Source organism: Apodemus sylvaticus, chromosome 20 (assembly GCF_947179515.1).
Source record: "Apodemus sylvaticus chromosome 20, mApoSyl1.1, whole genome shotgun sequence".
Lineage (NCBI taxonomy): Eukaryota > Metazoa > Chordata > Mammalia > Rodentia > Muridae > Apodemus > Apodemus sylvaticus.
The window spans coordinates 45261380-45282176 of NC_067491.1; the positions used below are offsets into that span (position 1 = coordinate 45261380).

At 40.6% G+C, this 20797-nt stretch overlaps 1 protein-coding gene across 7 annotated transcripts in view; it reads right to left on the reverse strand.

Moving 5' to 3' along the window:
• Anks1b (ankyrin repeat and sterile alpha motif domain containing 1B) overlaps positions 1–20797 on the reverse strand; it is a 1102934-nt gene that overhangs the window by 924077 nt on the left and 158060 nt on the right. For all 7 annotated transcript variants that reach the window (XM_052165654.1, XM_052165651.1, XM_052165653.1 and 4 more), the window contains exons 2-4: positions 19095–19175; positions 8634–8790; positions 923–1219 (exon numbers count right to left, since the gene is read on the reverse strand). In XM_052165654.1, the coding sequence (XP_052021614.1) occupies positions 923–1219; positions 8634–8790; positions 19095–19175 (535 nt within the window). The remainder of the gene's footprint in view (positions 1–922; positions 1220–8633; positions 8791–19094; positions 19176–20797) is intronic.

The following is a 20797-nucleotide window of genomic DNA, read 5'->3' on the forward strand; positions in this document are numbered from 1 at the left end:
TTTCAGAGTCTTTGTGGACATAGTGATTGGTCACTACTTTGCACAGATGGGAAATTATATTGGAAAGTGGCCTAGGACTTAATCAGTAAATCTAAACCAACATCCTGGATTTATCAGCTGTGTCCAAGGCAAAATTTTGAGAGCTAATTCCTATTCTCTTCACTGGGAATTTAGAAATATTCCCAGACAGGGGAAACATGGAATGTGAGAGCCTGAGAAACGGTGGAGTGTTGTGGATCACTGTCCTCTGGGTAGACACGGCCATTGTGCTCCTTAAAAGACGGCAGCTTAGATCGCCTGCGCAAGACCTAGTACTCCATCCCATAGGATATTTGGGACTACTGGATTCTAAATGGGCCAGTATGTTTAACATTGTGAATATAATACTAGCAGTGTTATTGTAGATATATACTAAATATGCACTAAATACATACTAAGTATACTATAATATACATTGTGAATATACACTAAAAGTATTAGCAGCTGAGGCTGGAGAAATGGCCCAGGCATTAAGAATACTTGCCACTGTAGCAGAGGACCAGGTTTGGTTCCTAGCACCCATATGTCAATTCACAAGTATACATAACTCCAATTCCAGCAGATCCAATGCCCCACACCAGGCATGTACGGACAGCACAGTTAAAACACTTATATATATGAAATAACAATAATAAATCGTCAAAGAATAAAATAAATAAGAACGTTAAATTCATTCAGAGTTTTGCCCCCACTCTCTAAGTGTGCCAGGCTGTAAGTAAAACACCAGGAAAAGAAAACGATTACGCATGGTACTGCCTACAACTTCCATCTACTAATAATCCGCAGCCCTCTAATGATCACACAGTTAGAACCTAGGCGTGCCCAAAAGCGCGCAGGACAGCGACAGCATCGTCGCCTTTAAACCCACAGCTTCCGGACTCACTTGGCAGCTCACGTCCATCCCCGCCTCCAGCAGCACCTGGACCACCGCCTTGTGACCATTGCGGGCTGCGAGGTGGAGCGGCGTGTGCTTCCGAGTGTTACAGCTCATTAAGTTTGGGTGTGCGCTGATGATCATCTTCACCACCCTCAGCCGCCCGTAGAGCGCTGCCAGGTCCAGCGGCGTTTCCAGCTTGCTGTTCCTAATCGTGGGGTCCGTGAGCTCCTCTAGGAGAACCGCAACGACTTCCGAGTGTCCGTACTGCGCTGCACAGTGGAGGGCGGTTTCGTTCTCATTGTTCTGGTTAAGGCGGAGAGAGACGAAAGACAGGTCTTCAGAAATTTAATTAGCCATCAAACTCTAAACACAATAATTTAAAACTTGGCATGCGTGAAGATATGAATTTAAGTATAACCTATGTAGTGAAGAACATCTAAGTGAATTTTATATTTGATTAAAGTATTCATCACTCATTGCGTCAAAATCACGTCTTAGTTTTACCATTCCAATATAGAAAAATCAGACTTCCCTATATTACACAGTCCGGCTTCTAAGAGTGATTGTTTAGCCACCCTGGTCAGTGGCCCTGCTGGGTCCAGATGGCCAGTGTCCCCTGCACTGCACTTGCCCCTATGACATTAGCTAATAAGGAAGATTAATAACAATTATAACACACTTTGAATGACTGACTTTGTAACTAGAGTTGAGATGATAAGTTCCTGATGGTGACAGATGTACAGAAAAGTTACCCAGATTGTTTCAATGTATTTTAGATAAATAGAAACGAGGGCTTTTGCTACAAATACGATGAGTAACAAATATGAATCAGACATCTCTTCTTTGTAGAAAGACTAAGGACTCCTATCCCTAGGATAAGATGACAGCATCCTTTTCAAAATGCAGGTAATAAACAGGCCTGGGCCCACACCTAGGCGAGTCAGCAAGAATACTGAGTACTACATTTGCCGCTGATAAGAATTCCTATTGAACAACCAATGGGATTTCCCTAGAAATTTAACAAGATATTTAAAATAAATAAATAAATTCAGTTACGAGGCTCACTGAACCCTCAGACAATTTTGACAACTGACGTGAGGAGATGGGGGGTCTTGGTGTGTCCAGAGTGGGCAGAGTCAGTTGGGAGAACTGTGAACCAGAAATACGAACTGCACAAGTAAAAGCGTCTTAATTAGGGCTCCAGAGGGAAAGATCGGCCGCCGTCAGCACAGCCATCCGCACAGTGAACTCTCCACACCAGACAGAGTCACATTTCGCGTATTTACTCGATGGGAGCCTATCCTCATCACTACCCTTACCTGCAGGGGGAGGTAAGTAAGGCACTGAATAACTGAACAATGGGTTTTTAATTACACAGCCATTCTGTGGTGTGTAAAGGTAGCATCGAGTTAGAGGCTCCATGCTTCCCAAAGCCTGTGGAGCAGCAGCAGGGTCATCTTTGATGCACACCTAAGACTCACTTGACAGCTCACGTTCTGCCTGTGTTCTAGCAACACCCGTAGAATGGCTTTGGTACCGCTGAAGACAGTGATGGGAAATGACATGTGGCCCGGGATTTGAACCAAGTAGCCCAGACCCAGCGTCTGAACAACCAACACAGATGACCTTCCAGCAGAGCAGTGGTGCCTGCCAACACGTGCCAAACAACAACTATAATCTCTTACAAGCATTGTCTCATTAACTTTTTACAAGAAATCTTACATGTTTGGTATTAACACCTCTACTTCGTGGATAAGGAGGTTAAAAGAAAAAGAAAAGAAAGTCACCCTACATCTAAGATCAGGACCTTTTGGTACCTGTCAAAACCTAAAGCCTAAGTTCTCTGCCTCCATTCTGCCCCCCAAGAAGCTCTGGAAGTACTGTAAATTTTTCCAGAGATTTCACCCTGAGCTCACTGAGCTAGGAGGAGCTGCCTCTTAGATAGTCGCCCCTACCGAAACAAAAGGAAAAAGACAATTTAAACTCAAGCACATCTTAATCTCACAGGACAGACAGGCAGACAGACACGCGCCAGAACCAAAGTAAAACAAAAAAACGAAGGCTTGTGCTGGGTCGAGGAAAAATGCAAACCAGTAAATTCGGCAGCTAAAGGAAAGATGTGAGAACCTGAAGAGCGATAGAGCGATGGGGAGGAACCGGGTGCACAAGAAAGGGCTTCTTATTTGGCGTGTCTACTGTTACGTGCAGAGCAATGGGAGATTAAAAACAGACAGACAAGCCTGCTCTAAAGACAGTGGATGGAAGCTGTGGTGAGAGGCAGGAGGGAATCCACCTGAAGATATTTCTTGCATTGTTTATATAAGAATTAACCTTGTGCTTGATGTTTTACCATCATTTCTGTCCCTGTTCACAAAGACGGACTGCATATAGCCTCAGACTTCCTGCTTTGTTAAATCTGAATGTCCTACATGCTTCTAAAGACGCCCAAGCTTTTTACTCTAACACATTAAAAAAATATGACATAAAAATATGCTTCCTGACCAGCCCAATTTCCCCTGGGTCTAAAAAGGGCTGAATCCCATTTTTCAAACTGTAATCTCTTCTCTGAGAAAGAGAAAGGCCAATTATGAAGTAATGAGTCCTCAAAGATCTCTCCACGTTTCCACAGCCCTTAGCCTAGAAAAATAGGAGCAAAATTGTTAACTTCTTCTAATAATACCAAATTAGTGCTGTTCAAATCTCAGGAGAAATTATCTCCATCATTAAAGAGCTATTTAGAAGACAATGTTCACAGGTTTTTATCCGCAATCAACACATGCTTGGTCGTTTATCAGTGGGGACTACAACTGCGGTATCTTTAAAAGGGCATGATATACTTCTGTCCAGGCTCTCTAACAGTCCAAGAAAGAAACATGCCATTTTAAATGTGTAGACTATGATGGTGTATTGATTTAACAATCACTAGTACATCTTTAGAGACCATTCTTTAAAGGGTCTGAATACTTTATTTTTAACCAAATAACTAGCCTCTGAATACTTAAGATAGTTACAGACAATAGGTAAGAGAAGGAAACAGGGGACAAACCCCATTCACCAAAAGACCTAAGTTCAAGCAGCAAAGACAAAGGATCCTCTGACTTTTGCCCCAGTAGTAAATTAAAAGGAAAAATTAGGCCAGGGTAATGGAGGGTAAGATGGATATACACGGAACACAGAACATGCAAAAAACTGGAAATAATGCCAATCTTTCTCCATCGTTTCCACACCGTACCAGAGTTTGTCTTTCTTGTATTAATCTCTTTGCTCATCGTTTGGGACCAACTTCATATATGAGCACAGTACCCACACCATACCCACATTTCCCTTCCCTCCCCTCCCTCCTCCCTGACTGCCCCTCCCTACCAAATGCATTTAGCATTCCCTGTGTATGCATGCGTTCCGAGCTGTCCTTCCCTGATTCCTGCCATGGTCCTCCTCTGCATCTCGGCTTTTGTACACATAGTATGGTGAACAGGATCCACCTGGAAGCCTTAAGCACACCCCTCATTCACAGTTCACTAGATCCCTAAACGGTCGTCATCTGTGTGTAAGAACGCTGTCCTCTCTATAACCACATGGTGTGCGGTTATAGCCAAAAGCCAAAAGATATCAGGCAGGGTTGTTTTGTTTTTTTAAAAAACATGAAAACACAAGACTGACCAAATTATTCTTTAAAATGGACTTCGTAATACTTTTCATCTGGATGTTTTATAAGCTCGGTAGGAGTTTATGTCACAGCATAAAAATATGACACAGAAAACCATGTTCTGCTAACTGGTATTATTAACATTTATTGTTTGTTCCAACCAGCAATACTGCGATGCACAGTCTCAGTCCCTTGTTTTCAGCAAAGGTCTGAAAGTTTAAATGGAAACTTCCAGAAATCGTTTGTAAGTTTTGAATCCTGGGCTAATCAGTGCGTGAGGAGATCTTGAGCCGTTCCGCTCCACGTCTCTCCTGACAGGAATCATCCCTGACACCCTTAATGTTCATCTCATGGATCAGATCCAACGAGCTACAGCACAGCTTGCGTTCACTCAACCCTTGCGTCACTGAATGACCCAGAACACAAAAGGGATGCCTTATACAAGGACCGTGGACTGAAACACAGAAGGACAAATAATCTCTGACACTACATGGCAACACAGCAAAAGTATGGTAAGAGCAGTAAATGTGATTGTTTTTTAAAAAGAAGTCTGGGGCTGGAGAGATGGCTCAGTGATTAAGGGCACCCACTGACGGCTCTTCCAGAAGTTCTGAGTTCAATTCCCAGCAACCACATGGTAGTGTATTGATTAACCATCTCCTAACCATCTATACTAGGATTTGATGCCCTCTTCTGGCATTCAGGCATGCATGCATGCAGAATACTGTATACATAATGAATAAACAAATCTTTTTTTAAAAAAAGAAGTCTGTTGAAGATTCATAAAACATGATATAAACATTAGCACTTTTCCTGAGTGACTACAAAGGCATTTTGAAGTGAAATTGCTTACAAACACTTCCCCCAAAACAATCTGAAGTGATGCATGGGAATATTAGGACAGAGGTTTTCAGCAGGGGTATTGGACACCTCATGAGAGGACAACCAAGTCAAAGATCCTCTTCAGAAACAGTGAAACACTAACCAAAGGGCATAACTTCAATGCCATGACTATGTGATTGGCTAAGGGCGTGTGCTTCGGATGTGAAAGCCCTTTTTAAACATTGATTCCCTGTCTTAATAGAGGCAGCCTGGGCATAATCTTCTTCTTTAAGGTCATGGCCTCATCCAGACAGCAGCCATGATAATGCCATCTTCACCAGGCTGTGATAGGAATCAGTAAGGTAACATAGAGACCATGTCTTGCCCATCACAGGAGACTATAAGTAACAGGATCTAGGAAGGCAGCATTAGTGTGTAAGACCTGTACTCAGAGTTCAAGTCTCAGTTCACGTCACCTTAAGATGGCCTTAACTGAGTTACTTAGCTTAGCTGGACTCTGTTTTTCAGATATAAAATAGGAAAGATAATTTCACTTCCGATTATTAAGTAACATCGGGAATTGAGTAACATTGCACAGGTACTTTGAACAATGGTTGATTTCCCTTAGTGCTCATTAATGTTGATTTTCATTCCTCCTGCTACTGTTTAAATACATAAAAGTTTCTAATTAGCTAAAAACATTTCTGTGCCATTTGCAGGGAGTGGTTAGCTAAAATTCAAGTTACTGATAAGAATAAAATCTGAACTTTTGACTCTCTCAGGGGTATTGGTCTAAAGTGGAAGGTCACATTTAGAATGAAAAATCTTGAAACTGTGATGGAGAACACCTCAATTGCTAGCTGAGGAGATGCTAGGATGCTAAGGGCTAGAGGCTAAGCCCCAGCCTCACAACCCACATTGAAAAAGGCAGGCACAATAGTGCAGGCTTATACAGTCTTAGTGCTGAGGAAGCTCACCAGCCAGCCAGAAACCCTAGTCAGGGAGTTCAGGTCCCAAAGAAAAGCAGATGGCTGCTGAGGAATAACAGCTGCCTCAGCCTCCACACGCATACCCACACACCTACATGTGCACCAGTGCACAAACAAGCACACACGCACACATATACACATAAACACAAACATGTACACATAAAAACACACACACACATACACATACACACACATATACACATAAACACACACACATATACACATAAACACACACATGCACACATATACACATAAACATGCACATATACACATAAACACACACATGCACACATATACACATAAACATGCACACATATACACATAAATACGCACATGCACACATATACACATAAACACGCACATGCACACATATACACATAAACACGCACATGCACACATATACACATAAACACGCACATGCACACATATACACATAAACACGCACATGCACACATATACACATAAACACGCACATGCACACATATACACATAAACACGCACATGCACACATATACACATAAACATGCACATGCACACATATGCACATAAACATGCACATGCACACACACACATGCACACACACTGGCCTATATGCTCTCACACACAGGCACACACAGGCACAGACACCACCAAAGCAGTCTCAAGAAATGTTCAACTTGTCGACAACCAAGCCACAGCACACAGTAATGAAAATGCAAAAAAAAAAAAAACTTTCTGCTTTCAGTCTTCTCAAAAGGAATTTTTTCATAATTTGATCAGTCTTCAATATTACCAAAAACAAGTGTTTTCTCACAAACCATACCAATACAGTTACACTGCTTAAGACTTTCAGCTTTCAAATATAAATGCCCACTGTAGGTTTCTTATTTTAGTGTTATTTAAAAAACATCTTGTTTATGTAAATCGACACCCTTTCCTTTAACCTTGGGTTGTTTTTGCCACTTTGTTACTTCGGGTTGGCTCTGTGCCATGCAGACAGTTTTAAAAACAGCCACCAGATGGCTCATCCTGTAAAGGATGTAAGTTCTGGTATCTCAGGAACAGAACAGGATTCTCACAAATTTCCTTTTAGCAACAATGATATAACGACAGCCATATCTGTCATTTTTAAAATTACTAAAATGCATCCTAGTTCTGAGAAAAAAACTACGTTTCTGCCACAATACAAACACAAAATTATATTGTCATAAAAATTAGTGAGATTTTTTTTTCTGACAAATAAATTGCTCCTTTCAACATTACATTTGGATGCATTTTTTTCTTTACCTTTGTTGTTTAAAGCTAGGGTTACTGTTCATTCTTATTTACTCTTAATTTCAGGCAAAGATCTGCAAAATCTATAGCCATTCGAACACTATGGTAACTGTCCTCTAATTAGAAACTCTTGCCCTATGGTGATCTATTTACGTTGGTATTGGACAGCAGCCAGCCTGCAGCTTAATACTGTGGCTGTAATTCAATTGTTGGGCTGCACGCTGGTTTTCAAATATAGTTTTACAAAATGGGAACAGTAGGGGGCATTCAGAGCTCAAGGTGTCTGTTACACTCTATTACAAGGCCATATTTCCCTCTCTCAAACATGCACGCTTGTCTGTTCAGTGCTCAGAACTGAATTCCTTTCTAAATACGTTCATTGTTTGTAGTACAGATATTATGTTCTTGTTGTCATTCTGACTATATCTAACATTATAATTCTCTGTGGTGCTCAGCTCATTCTAGACATGTCTGTCTCGTGAATGCATGGTTAGAGGAAAATTTTAAGTTACTATGAGACTAGAAACTGTGCACACTGTATTTTACATATTCCCCCCAAAAGTGTGTTAACTATGGAAATGCTATGTAGATGGAAGCATTATGCAAATGATTGCTATAAACATTGTTTTAGCATTCATAATTTTATTAAGGTACAATAATTCTCATGCAAACATAGATATCATTCTATTAATAGACTTAAAATGGATGCTTTTATAAGGCAGGCAAAAATGTTTACAATTATTTCCTATATGTGGGGTTTTTTTTCTTTTTAACAGAATATCTTTCTACCAAATGCTTTCGTGCCTGAGGATGATACCCAAGCCCACAGAGCCTGTGCATCATATCCTAACCCAAAGAACTGTGCAAATTTCTCCTTTAGGAAATTCAGCAGAAGAATGATTTTGGGCAGAGTAAAGATAAAAGCGATCAATTTTCTCAATGTGGCTTGGCCTTTTGCAAAGATCGAGAGTAAATTACGGCATGAGCAAGCATCTGGCGGGTGCACCTGTTCGTTGACTCTGGAATGCGAAGGCCCATGGTGGATGAGAATCTTCACAATCTCCACGTCCCCTTTCCAGGCAGCCAGGTGAATGGGGAAGTAGCCCTTGTTGTCTGCCACATTGGTCGATGCCTCGTACTGAAGCAGTTTGAGAACGATGTCCCTAAGGAAAAAGTCAACAAAAGGAAAGAAAACAACAGAAAAGAAAATATGCTGAACGCAGATTTTTATTAGACAACTATGATCGTCTGTCAGAGACAAGCTGGCATCTGAAACAAGCACTTGAGGCACTACAGTTTAAGACTGGGATTTAGAATGCGTAGTTCATACACTATTTTACTTAGAAAATACTCAAAGCCCTCCCAGGACGCATACAGGCATGCACGCACACACACACATGGGCAAATGGGTGTGCATACACCCAGGTTATTAACTAACCAATAAAATTACTTAATAGAATGCATTTGGTATATACACCATTTCGTTAAATGAATAAGTCAATCGAAAGTTACATCATTGCCTCCTCATATTTCATGAATATCCAGATAGCACGTGTCTGAGCATTAACCTGAAGTAAACGCTGAAGCTATAAGCAAACTCTGTTTTCAGAAATTAAAGTTATCAAGTGCCAAAGTAAATTTGTGGGTTTTCTATATCACCTCTAGAGAGGACTAGACTGAATGAATTAGAATGTAGACAAAAGAGAAATTTAGGTACGTAGGTAAAGGAGCTAACAACTTAAGTATAGTACTAGATTACCATTAAAAGCTAGAGAATCTAGTAGCTGTTAAGTCACAGCACATAACATGATTGAATACATGATCCACCTCTTCCTCTTTCTCCCCCAGAGCCCAGGAAGTGTTCCCAAGAATGAAATTCATCTAAGAGAGAATTTCCATCACTGGTATAATCCCCAGTACAGCTCATATGCTATCCACAGGCTTCTTTCTATATTTAAAACCCATCAGACTTCCAGAGCGAAAACTTCCATTGAAATAACCTCGAGAAAGGCTGGACAACAATTATTAGTAAAGATTATACCGAGCTTCATATAAAACAATACAAAAATGTGATCCTGAACAAAAGTTGCATTTTCATTTGGCTGCATTGAGACACTGATTTTAATAATCCTCACATGAAACTCCAGACACACACATGTGTAAAGGCAGGCAAAAAAATATTTCGAATGTACAAATTGTACATTAAACTAAAGTTAATCCTTAGGGTTAAGAAAATTACCAATAAAAAGAATGAAAATAACAGAGAGACCCAAATTTAATTTTTTTTCATGAGGTTAAACTAAGACTGCTAAAGAAGAAAAAATAAGTGGCCATTTAAAAATAATGAGGTTAGAATCCTAATACCTCGGAAGAAACAGATACAATGCAAAATAACACTAAGTGGTTAAATCTACTGCCCCAAATGTAGCCTAACCTACCAGATACAGTTGCAACATACATGAAATTATGATTAAGAAAAAAAGAAAAACAGAGACTATGTCATAGATAGGCTTATGTGTTCTGAGGAGGAATCTTCATCTTCTAATGATAAGATTTCTGAGAAACTAAGACATGAATCATATCTCTTTTAAGAGCTGGTTATATATTTCAGTATGTATGTGTGTGCTCATGAGCGTCCATGCATGCATGGACTACATGTGGAGTGACCGTGAAGGGCAGAATAAATCAGAGCCCTGGAGCTGGAGTGACAGATACAGATACTTATCAGCGGCCCAAGGTAGGTGCTGGGAACTGAACTCAGGTCCTCTGGAAGTGCTAAGTCATCCCTCCAGTCCTATAAATTACATCCTAACGTGTCTTTTAAAAAAGTTACTATTTAACAAGATCTGAATTTAGAAGGCTGGGGGTTGACTTAGATATGCCAACTAACTACCTAACTTTTCATTTTGATACCATTTTTTCATTCTGGAAAAGACAGAAAACATGACGTCTACTGCTGAGGCATGGTAAGAACGCCAAATGGGAGTCACAAAAGTCACGTGATAACTGGCACTCCACTACGTAAACAAGAGAATTTGTATCAAGAACAAAAATGGGAAAAAGAAAAAAATTAAAAAAAAAAAAAAAAGAACAAAAATGGGTGGAAGTGAAATTAGACATTTATCTGGGTCACACGATAGTCCTCATCTCTGCCACATAAGAGCTGTCCTAGAGTCTTCAATTCTGAGATTAAATAAGCACAGTGAGATCAGAAGAATCCAATCAATAGTTAGGAATAAGAAAAACCCAGTAAGCGCCAGAATCCGGCTTTACTTTCCAAATCTGTTCTATTATTGACAAGTGTGGAGAATCTAGCAACCAAATGATCCCTTCATTTTCTTTTCTTTATAAAGTAACCCAGCCTTGTGTATTCATCATAGTAATATAACACAGACTAAAATATCTTTCAAGGGGAAGATAAAAAGGATTGATAGGGTAAAATCTTCTATTTCCTTTTACTCTCACCAAAAATTCAGAATGTATTCTTTGACTTGAATTTTGTTATTTCCTAATAATATGGAAGATAAGCATTAGCACTGTTTATCCAGAAAAGTTATGATACATTGAAAAATTATTATTTTTAAAGCATGACCATTTCTAATCATTGAATACCAGAGTCAGAAAGGGATAGTCGATATGTTTATAAGTTACAAGAAGAGCATAACTAAATACTGTCCTTTCAAATGTATCCCATTAGGTTATTTGAAGGGGGACATAGATGTGTGGAGGTCGGCGGGTACCTTGCCAAAGTTGGTTTCCTCCTTCCACCATGTGGGTATGGGAGCATTGAACCCAGGCCGTCAGACTTGAGGAGCAAAGCCTTTACCGGCTGAGTCATCTAGCTGTCCCGATTATTATATGAACATACTTGTAAATGTGTTTACTAAATTTCTTTGTGTTTCTACAATACAGAACGATCAGATCCAGGGCCTTGAATATGTAAGCAAATGCTTTTGCTATTATCCCTAAAGATATTTAATTTTTTTCTGAGGAAAGGTCCCGCTGGATTTAAAGATGGTCTTCAAATCTTGCCTCAGCCTCCTGAGTATCTGGGAACAATATATGCTGCTTGATAAATGTGCATATCTTTACATTTAAATTTTCTTTACAATTTTTTCATGTTGCGTTTTATAACCTTATTCGGATTTACTAACTACTGAACCAGCTGAATTCAGACTCAGTTGGAAAACTTTTTAAATATAAAGTCTGACTTTTAATCAAGTAAGTACCCAGCAGTTTCACTGAGCTGTAAACACAATAAATACTATCATTAATAAACTGTCATTCATCTTTCTTATAGTGCATCTAGATGTATCATACCTAATGTTAATTAAATGGCCCTTTCCATACAGGCTCATTAAGAGCAAATTAAATTTTAAGTGCTTTCTCTATCTAAATTTGAAGAGTAACAGAATACTAACTCAGTATTATTACTTTTTATTTTCATTTGGGTTGAATATAATACCTTATTCAGGGAAGGCAAACAACTAAGGATGTTGGCTATGTTTCATTCCTTGGATTACAGTGTTGATGTCTCTGAGACTAGGAAACATTTTATAAATAGAGTAACAATGATTCTTAGAGCCAGCATTTGATACTGTGATCCAAGGTTAATAGTGTGACTCAACCACAGGTCACTTAGCAGGTACAAAATCTGAATTCAATGCTATCAAGTCCTAACTTGATTTCAGACACTTGAAGACTGCGTATGGTGACGCTGTAAGATAAACAAAAACAAAAAACAAGTGTACTTCAGAGTCAGGTCCAAGACAGTAAATGGCAGGCCTCATAGAGTTTACCTTTGTCAGAAACCAACACACACACACACACAAAGGTGATCTGAAATCCTAATATAAATGTGGTAGATGAGTATGGTGGTTTGAATAGGTTTGGCCCTGCATAGACTCAGGTGTTTGAATGCTTGGCCCATAGAAAGTGCTATTAGAAGGAGTGGCCTTATTGGAGGAGGTGTGGCCTTATTGGAGGAGGTGTGGCCTTATTGGAGGAGGTGTGGCCTTATTGGAGGAGGTGTGGCCTTGTTCAAGGAAGTGATTCTCCAGCATGTAATAAGGACACATGCTCCACTATGTTCATAGCAGCCTTATTTATAATAGCCAGAAGCTGGAAAGAACCCAGATGTCCCTCAGTAGAGGAATGGATACAGAAAATGTGGTGTATTTACACAATGGAATACTACTCAGCAATTAAAAACAATGAATTCATGAAATTCTTAGGCAAATGGTTGGAACTAGAAAATATCATCCTGAGTGAGGTAACCCAAACACAAAAGAATACACATGGAATGCAGTCACTGATAAGTGGATATTAATTAGCCCAGAAGCTCTGAATTCTCAAGACACAGTTAGCATAGCAAATGATACCCAAGAAGAGGGAAAGAGAGGGCCCTGGTTCTGAAAAGAGTTGATCCAGCATTGTAGGGGAGTACCATGACAGGGAAACGGGAGGGAGATGATTGGGAAATGGGTGGAGGGAAGAGGGCTTATGAGACCGATGGGGAGGGGGGAACCAGGAAAGGGGAATTCAGAATGTAAACAAAGAATATAGAAAATAAAAAATACATAAAAATAAATTTTAAAAAGGAGTGGCCTTATTGGAGAAGGTGTGGCCTTGTTCAAGGAAGTGTGTCACTGAAGGCTGGTCTTTTGAGGTCTTAAATGCCCAAGCTATACCTACTGTGAAAAAAATCCAGTCCCCTGGAAGCCTGTGAATCAAGATGAAGAAATCTGGGCTCCTCTAGCACCATGTCTGCCTACACACTCCCTTGCTTCCTGCCATGATGATAATGGACTAAAACTCTCTGAAACTGTAAGCCGGGCGCATTTAAATGTTTGCCTTTATAATTGCTGCCTTGGTCATGGTGTCCCTTTACAGCAATGGAAACCCTAACTCAGACATCAGGTCACAGAAAAAGTAATTTTATTGTCAGAGGCAAAACAAAGTATCCAATTAAATCAAAAGTATTCCAACTTAAAATAATTATTTTGCATGTGATATATGTAAATTCGGGTAAAAATACAAATGTTAAAATATTGGTGTTTTTTTCCCACTCTCATTTGCATTTATGTTCTGATAAATATGGAAACACATCTGATTAATATTAAATATCTTTGAATAAGTTCAGAGTAGATTCTACGCAAAATCAAAGTACTTGGTTGTGCCAACTTTATTTTTTTCTCTTTTTTCTCAAGAAGATTCCATGCAACTTCATTACAACTGTGTTTATTTTATCCTGTTGCTTGTCAGTAGGTCTCAAAATAACAGCTTCATCTGGTTGCAGAATTAACCAATAAAAGTTTCAAATCTCATAAGGCTAGACACCAGACTTCTCAGAGGCCACCTGCTTCTCTTTAAAGCAAATGAAGTCTCAGGTGTGCTGGCCACGCCCAGAAGACTGGGGGACAGATGGCCCCGAGCTCCCTGCAGCTTCTTTATAAAATAATTCACATGTACAAGGTCTAGATTGTGAAGAAAAAAAAAAAAAAGAAAAAAGAAAGAACAGTTAAACCAAAGGGGTTTCTGGCTATTCCAACAACTCTGGGTATCTGGTTATAAAAATTTTAGAATACTCCCACTTTTATTTGAGACAAAACTAAGAATACAAAAGAAATCAAAACTACAAGCAGCACCCTCTCTGGATTCTTGCTCTAATTTAACAATTTAGATTATAGATACTAGTGTCTATTAGATATTACATGCCAAAAGAGATAAAGTGGAAAGTGTCTTAACTCCACATGTGTCATACTGTATGCCATACGTATCTCCAGGAAATAAAGATGATTTGTTGATACTTTCATTTATCAAGAGTATCCAAGTAGTATCATAACACAACCCATAGGGTTGAAAAACACAACTTAAGAAAAATAAGGAGCAATTTCCTAATTAGAGAAGGGGAATAAAATGAAATATAAGTACTTAAGTTTAATAAAAAATCTTACTGAAAATAATAAAAAAACATTTTTTTGAAAAATGTTTCAGGCATGTGATCCCAGCCCTTGTAAGATGGAAACAGGAGAAGAGTCTCTCAAAGTCAGCTTGTAAGAAACACCATTTTGGAGAGGGGGACGGGCTGGGGAGGGGAAGGGGAAAGGAGGGGGAAGAGAATAAAGAGGGAAAGGGGAGGGAAAGGGGAGGGGAAGGGGAGAGAAAGGGGAGGGGAAGGGGAGAGGAAGGGGAGGGGAAGGGAAGGAAGGGGGGAGTGGACGAAAGGGGAAGGGAGGGGAAGGGAGGGGGAGAGAAGGGAAAGGGAAGGGAGGGGGAGAGAAGGGAGAGGGAGGGAAGGGAGGGGGAGGGGAGGGAAGGGAAAGGGAGGGGGAGAGAAGGGAGAGGGAGGGAAGGGAGGGGGAGGGGAGGGAAGGGGAGGAAAGGGGAGGGAAGGGAAGGGAGGGGGAGGGGAGGGAAGGGGAGGAAAGGGGAGGGAAGGGAAGGGGAGGAAAGGGGAGGGAAGGGAAGGGAAGGGAGGGGGAGGGAAGGGGAGGAAAGGGGAGGGAAGGGGAGGAAAGGGGAGGGAAGGGGAGGGGAGGGGAAGGAAGGGGAGGGAAGGGGAGGGAATGGGAAGGAAGGGGAGGGAATGGGAAGAAAGGGGAGGGAAAGGAAAGGAAGGGGAGGAAAGGGGAGGGAAGGGGAGGGAAGGGGAGGGAAGGGGAGGAAAGGGGAAGGAAGGGGAGGGAAGAGGAGGAAATGGGAGGGAAGGGGAAGAGGAGAGGAGGGGAAGGGAAGGAGGAGGGGAGAGGAAGGGAAGGGGGAGGGGAGAGGAAGGGAAGGGAAGGAGGAGGGGAGAGGAAGGGAAGGGGGAGGGGAGAGGAAGGGAAGGGAAGGGGGAGGGGAGAGGAAGGGAAGGGAAGGGGGAGGGGAGGGAAGGGAAGGGGGAGGGGAGAGGAGGGGAAGGGAAGGGGGAGAGGAGGGGAAGGGAAGGGGGAGAGGAGAGGAAGGGAAGGGAAGGGGGAGGGGAGAGGAGGGGAAGGGAAGGGGGAGAGGAGAGGAAGGGAAGGGAAAGGGGGAGAGGAGAGGAAGGGAAGGGAAAGGGGGAAAGGAGAGGAAGGGAAGGGGGAGGGGAGAGGAGGGGAGGGGAAGGGGAGAGGAGGGGAAGGGGGAGGGGAGAGGGAAGGGCCTAACAAAGGAGCTGTCCTGTACCTTGGGAGCAGAGGGCTCACCTAGCATACAGGAAGTCTTGATTTCCACCCCGAGCATTTATTAACTAATCAATTACAAAACAAAATAAGACAACAGAACACAGGAAGAAAGAAAAGTCAAACAGGAAGGAGGAATGGAAGAAGGAAGGCTAAGCAGGAAGAGAAGTATGGAAGGGAAAAGCCATGGGGAGGGGCAGAAGGACAGGCATTATTATTCAGAAGAGAATTAAGGGGTTCATGTTTGAGTGTAAATTGTTGATAATCATCCCTAGTACGTTTTGTCTATTGACCATGTTTTTCTGTCATTTGAAGGTAATAACTTTCTATTCTGTAACTGCAAATGGCCCAAGAAAACACCAACAGAGTACACTTTCTGTTGTGTCCAGCCTGGCTGATTGGCGATGAATTGTTCTGTATGAAATGATGCATCCCGGGGAGAAAATGCTTCCCTTTTGTGGATTAACCAGCGCTGATAAGCAAGGGCTCCGGTAAAACACATGGACACATTGGAAATGGTCTCAGTCTCGAGTGTGAAGGCTTAGGACTGCTCACACAGGGAGGTGGGGCAAAGTTACAAGGAAAGAAAGATTAAAACACAGAACCTTGCAACGTGCTTCCTGGCTCTGAGAGTCCACAAACTCTAGCCTAGAAATCCTGGCTATAGAAGCAATCTAGGAACCACAATAGCAACAAGACTGGAATATGCTTTCATATTACCTGCTAAGGTTTACTAGAGAAGAATACAACAAATTAACGACAATAGCAAACAAAAAATTAGTGACAATAGCAAACAAAAAATTAGTGACAATAGCAAACAAAAGAAGTATCAGCCCTTTCAAACTTTAATGGTATTTTTCTCTCCTTGAAATAACTTTTTTAAACCTAAGACAGTATTAGTTAGAATTCCATGGGAAAATACTAACTGATGACATGGGAAAATATCTGAGAAATATAGAACATTTCATAGAAAATCCAGGAAGAGGTTAAGTACAGGAGGAGGTAATGTGGAAAACTGATAAAAGCATAGACCTGTAACAAGAATGCTGAGGGTCTCGGTAGAACCCCTCCTTACGATACAAGTGGCTAGTTCACCATTTATCCAAAATGGCCTGCCTTGTCCATCTATCCAGTAAGTGGGCTTGGGTAGGATAAGTGGTATCTAAGTGCAGAAGTCTGTAAGTAATTGAAACATATATGTGTTATAATCGCAATTTCAGAATTATAGCATCACAATGCAAAATGGAGAAACAAACCATACTGTGTGTGTGTGTGTGTGTGTGTGTGTGTGTATCAGAACTGTAACTTGAAAGACCAGTGAAGACTACCTAGCCAGTGTACTTGATAACACTAAACTGAGGCCTAAAGTGTTACCAATAACACATGTTAAAAATAATTAGCAGGTCAGGCACTTTTCCTACTTTTCCCGAAGCATATCCACAGGATGATACTGAGAAAGTGGTTGAAAAACAAGCTCATCAGATAAACTCAAAGATACCTGCCATGGGCAGGGTGCTTAAAAGTTGCTAGCTGGGCCCTATTTTCTTTATACTAATCTTAACAACTACTGTTGGGTTCCTTTGAATTATCTCACTTTCAATGTTGATAACAGAAATGAGCAGGCATGTTTGCCCAGGCCATTGTGTGTACATCAATAATGTTCAGTAAACAAATTTTCTGAAAATTTAGAAAGTGCTTTCAGGCACTTGAAAGTGACATTGTAAGAAAACAAGAAACTAGTGTAACTCAGAGTGGGCCCTGTGACAGAAAATTTCAGACAGGCCTCATCAGAAGCCTGAACTCTAAATGAAAAAGAAACGTCATTATTGTTCTGAACTGGTTTAAATCTGCCTTGGAGTCTGGTCATCCTGATACAAGAAGAATAAATAATCAATTTCTCTTTTGAAGGAGACCCGTGATCTCCTTGCAATCACTGTTTGCCCAGAGGCACGGGAAGGGGTCATGAGATTGAGACAAGGTTGGGATACACAGGCCAGAACTGATCTTGAAAAAGAAAATGGCAGTATGCAGAGAAAAAAAAGAAAAGAAAACGGTGACAGACAAACAGACATTTTCCATCTATAGAAAAGGAATTTAACAATAAAAGTTACAAAACACTCTAAGCTAGATGGGATATGAGAATACAATATAAAAGTAATGGATAAAAACAAATGTGATTTAGTAATCCAATACTAAGAATAGAAACAATGGCAGATCAAATTTATAACATTTTATGAAATTCAGATGATTCCTTAAATGTACTGATGAGGCTAGATTTATATAAGTTTTAAGAGAAAAACTGTAAGGGTAATAAATAAGGCAAAAATGGTAAGCTTTTTTTTTTTGAAGTTAGAGTTTTATGAACACCAAAATAATGACCAAGTATAAGTAAGACCTCTGTTTGAAATTTAAATAAATATTAGGTGGGAAGAAACAAGTGTGTGTGTGTGTGTGTGTGTGTGTGTGTGTGTGTGTGTGTGTGTGTGTGTGTTATGTAGTTCAGGCTGTCCTTGAACTCACAAAGTAACCAAGAATGATCTTGAACCCCTAATCCAGTGCTGGAATACAAGCATGATTTGAGGACTATGCCCCACTCAAAACTCTGAAGTGAAATAAGGAGAGCCAAGCCTGGGAACCAACCTGCATCATTCCTGTCAAGGGAAAACCAAAAGGGAAAGGGGAGACAGAAAAGGGCACATTTCTCTTGTGGTAGCAAAAGACAGAACATCTGTGTCACCCAGAAAATGCATCACACCTAAACACTAAGCCCTAGGCTTACCTAGCCAAAATACAGATAGGAAGCACTGGGTGTAGTTATATGCCCTCTCATGCCTCCATAGCATAAACTAGCATATTAATTAAAACATTAATCCCATAAGATCAAACAGGTTAGAGCTGAGAAAGGTCATTATATATGACAGAAAATATCGCATAAGTACCCACAGTGGCCTATAGTGGCAGGACTGCGGCGAGAGTCCACTCCTGTGTTGAGTGACAGTAGGCAAAGGTCACACGAATGTAAGCAGTGGTGTTTTATCTTGTTCTTTCCCTAAAACTACACAGGATTAGCATGCTCCCTGCTTCCCTCATTCCTGTGTGACTCTGTTTATTCCCCCCTTTGAACTGACACTCTGAACACACTCAAGCTCAATGACACTCCTACCAAGCTTAATTCATCAGCATTATCATCCGGTGCTTCCTGGATAAATTGCCTACGACCAGAAGGCTTGAGAACTGAGAAAGGCATCCGCAGAGACAGTTAATGTCATCACATGTAACCAAATCCACAATATGTCCAGTCCCGGATAAGTGGCACTTACTTATGTCCGTTTAAGGCTGCGTGGTGTAAAGCGGTGTAACCCGAACTGTCTGTGCAGTTCACGTTGGGACCTCGCCAGATGCTGCGGACAAAACACAAGTGCACAGTTAACAGTCACGGAGTCACGCTTCAAGAGCAAGAACCGTGTCGCGCGGCGGGTGGCGCGTAGCATATGAAAACTGCAGTTCTGTACTAGATGAATGGCATCTTTCATCTATACCCCAAAGAATAATCTCATTTATCTGATGTAGAGAAATTCAACAGCAAGTGTCAGCATCTTCAAAGAAAAAAATATTACTGAATATGTATTCACTGCCATGCATTAAGTTTGGGTCCAAAATGTCCCTCTTACTCTCTATTATTGCTTATTAACACTCAAGTACTATGTACTAAAGAATAAGGACCTGTGACATCTGCCTCCATTCTTTTAATGCACTAACCCTGCACAGAAGAAATTTATGTGCACTACAACACACGTTCGCATTATGGGAAGACTTAAACTCTTCTTCTTGTTCTATTGCTGCCAAGAAAATGTATATAAAACCACAAGAAGATCCTAACAATTATGTTCTTACCATTGACTTTACTATACAACATATTCTGGAGCAAACACGTAACTACGTAAAAGACTCCTTTTATATTGATCACTGCAATTAAAGAAATTACTTTTAGCCTTTGGAGACAATAAAGCATTGAAAGACACTTTTCTAAGATCAGACCGAATGACTTTGTCTAACGTTCATGCTGATACTGAAATTAGAAAAGATACCAGCTAATGACAAATTCATATTCATGAAATATTTATAATGCATTAACTCCAGGTCACATATTAAGATAAGCACTGAAAACACAAAATCATAATCAATAATTTTTTCTTATAAGAGCATAGTCTGACTGGGTGCGGTGGCTCATGGCTTTAATCCTAGCACTTGAGAGGCAGAGGCAGGCAGATCTCTGAGAGCTGGAGACCAGCATAGTCTCTATAGGAGTTCCAGGACACCCAGGCCTTTATCTAAGTCCTGTCTCGAAAGGAGACAAAAAGTCTAATGTAGATAATAGACATGGTACACATTCATATATGCAGGAAAATACTCACACACATGAATAGATATGCATAAGTGAAGACACACACATACATGTATACTGAGAGATAGAAAGAGAAATTTAATAAAATACACCAAAAAAAAAAAAAACCCTAAATTACTGAGCTGCTTGTACAGCTAAGTGGAGACTTGCCGAGCATATGCAGGGCTCTGGGTTTTGATCCTCTTATAACACACACACACACACATGAGAGAGAGGGAGAGAGAAAGAGAGACAGACAGAGAGAGAGGGGGGAGGGAGAGAACACACTAAGAAACCTCAATGATTTTCTTTTATATATATATATATTTTTTTTTATTTTCTATATTCTTTGTTTACATTCCAAATGATTTCCCCTTTCCCGGATCCCCCCTCCCCATATGTCCCATAAACCTTCTCTCCATCCATTCTCCAATCACCTCCCTCCTTTTTTTCTCTGTCCTTATATTCCCCTCCAAAGCTAGATCAATCCTTTCCAGGATCAGGACCTACTCCATACTTCTTCATGGGAGTCATTTGTTATGTGATTTGTGCCTTGGGTATTCAGGGCTTCTGGGCTAATTAATATCCACTTATCAGAGATTGCATCCCAAGTGTATTCTTTTGTGACTGGGTTACCTC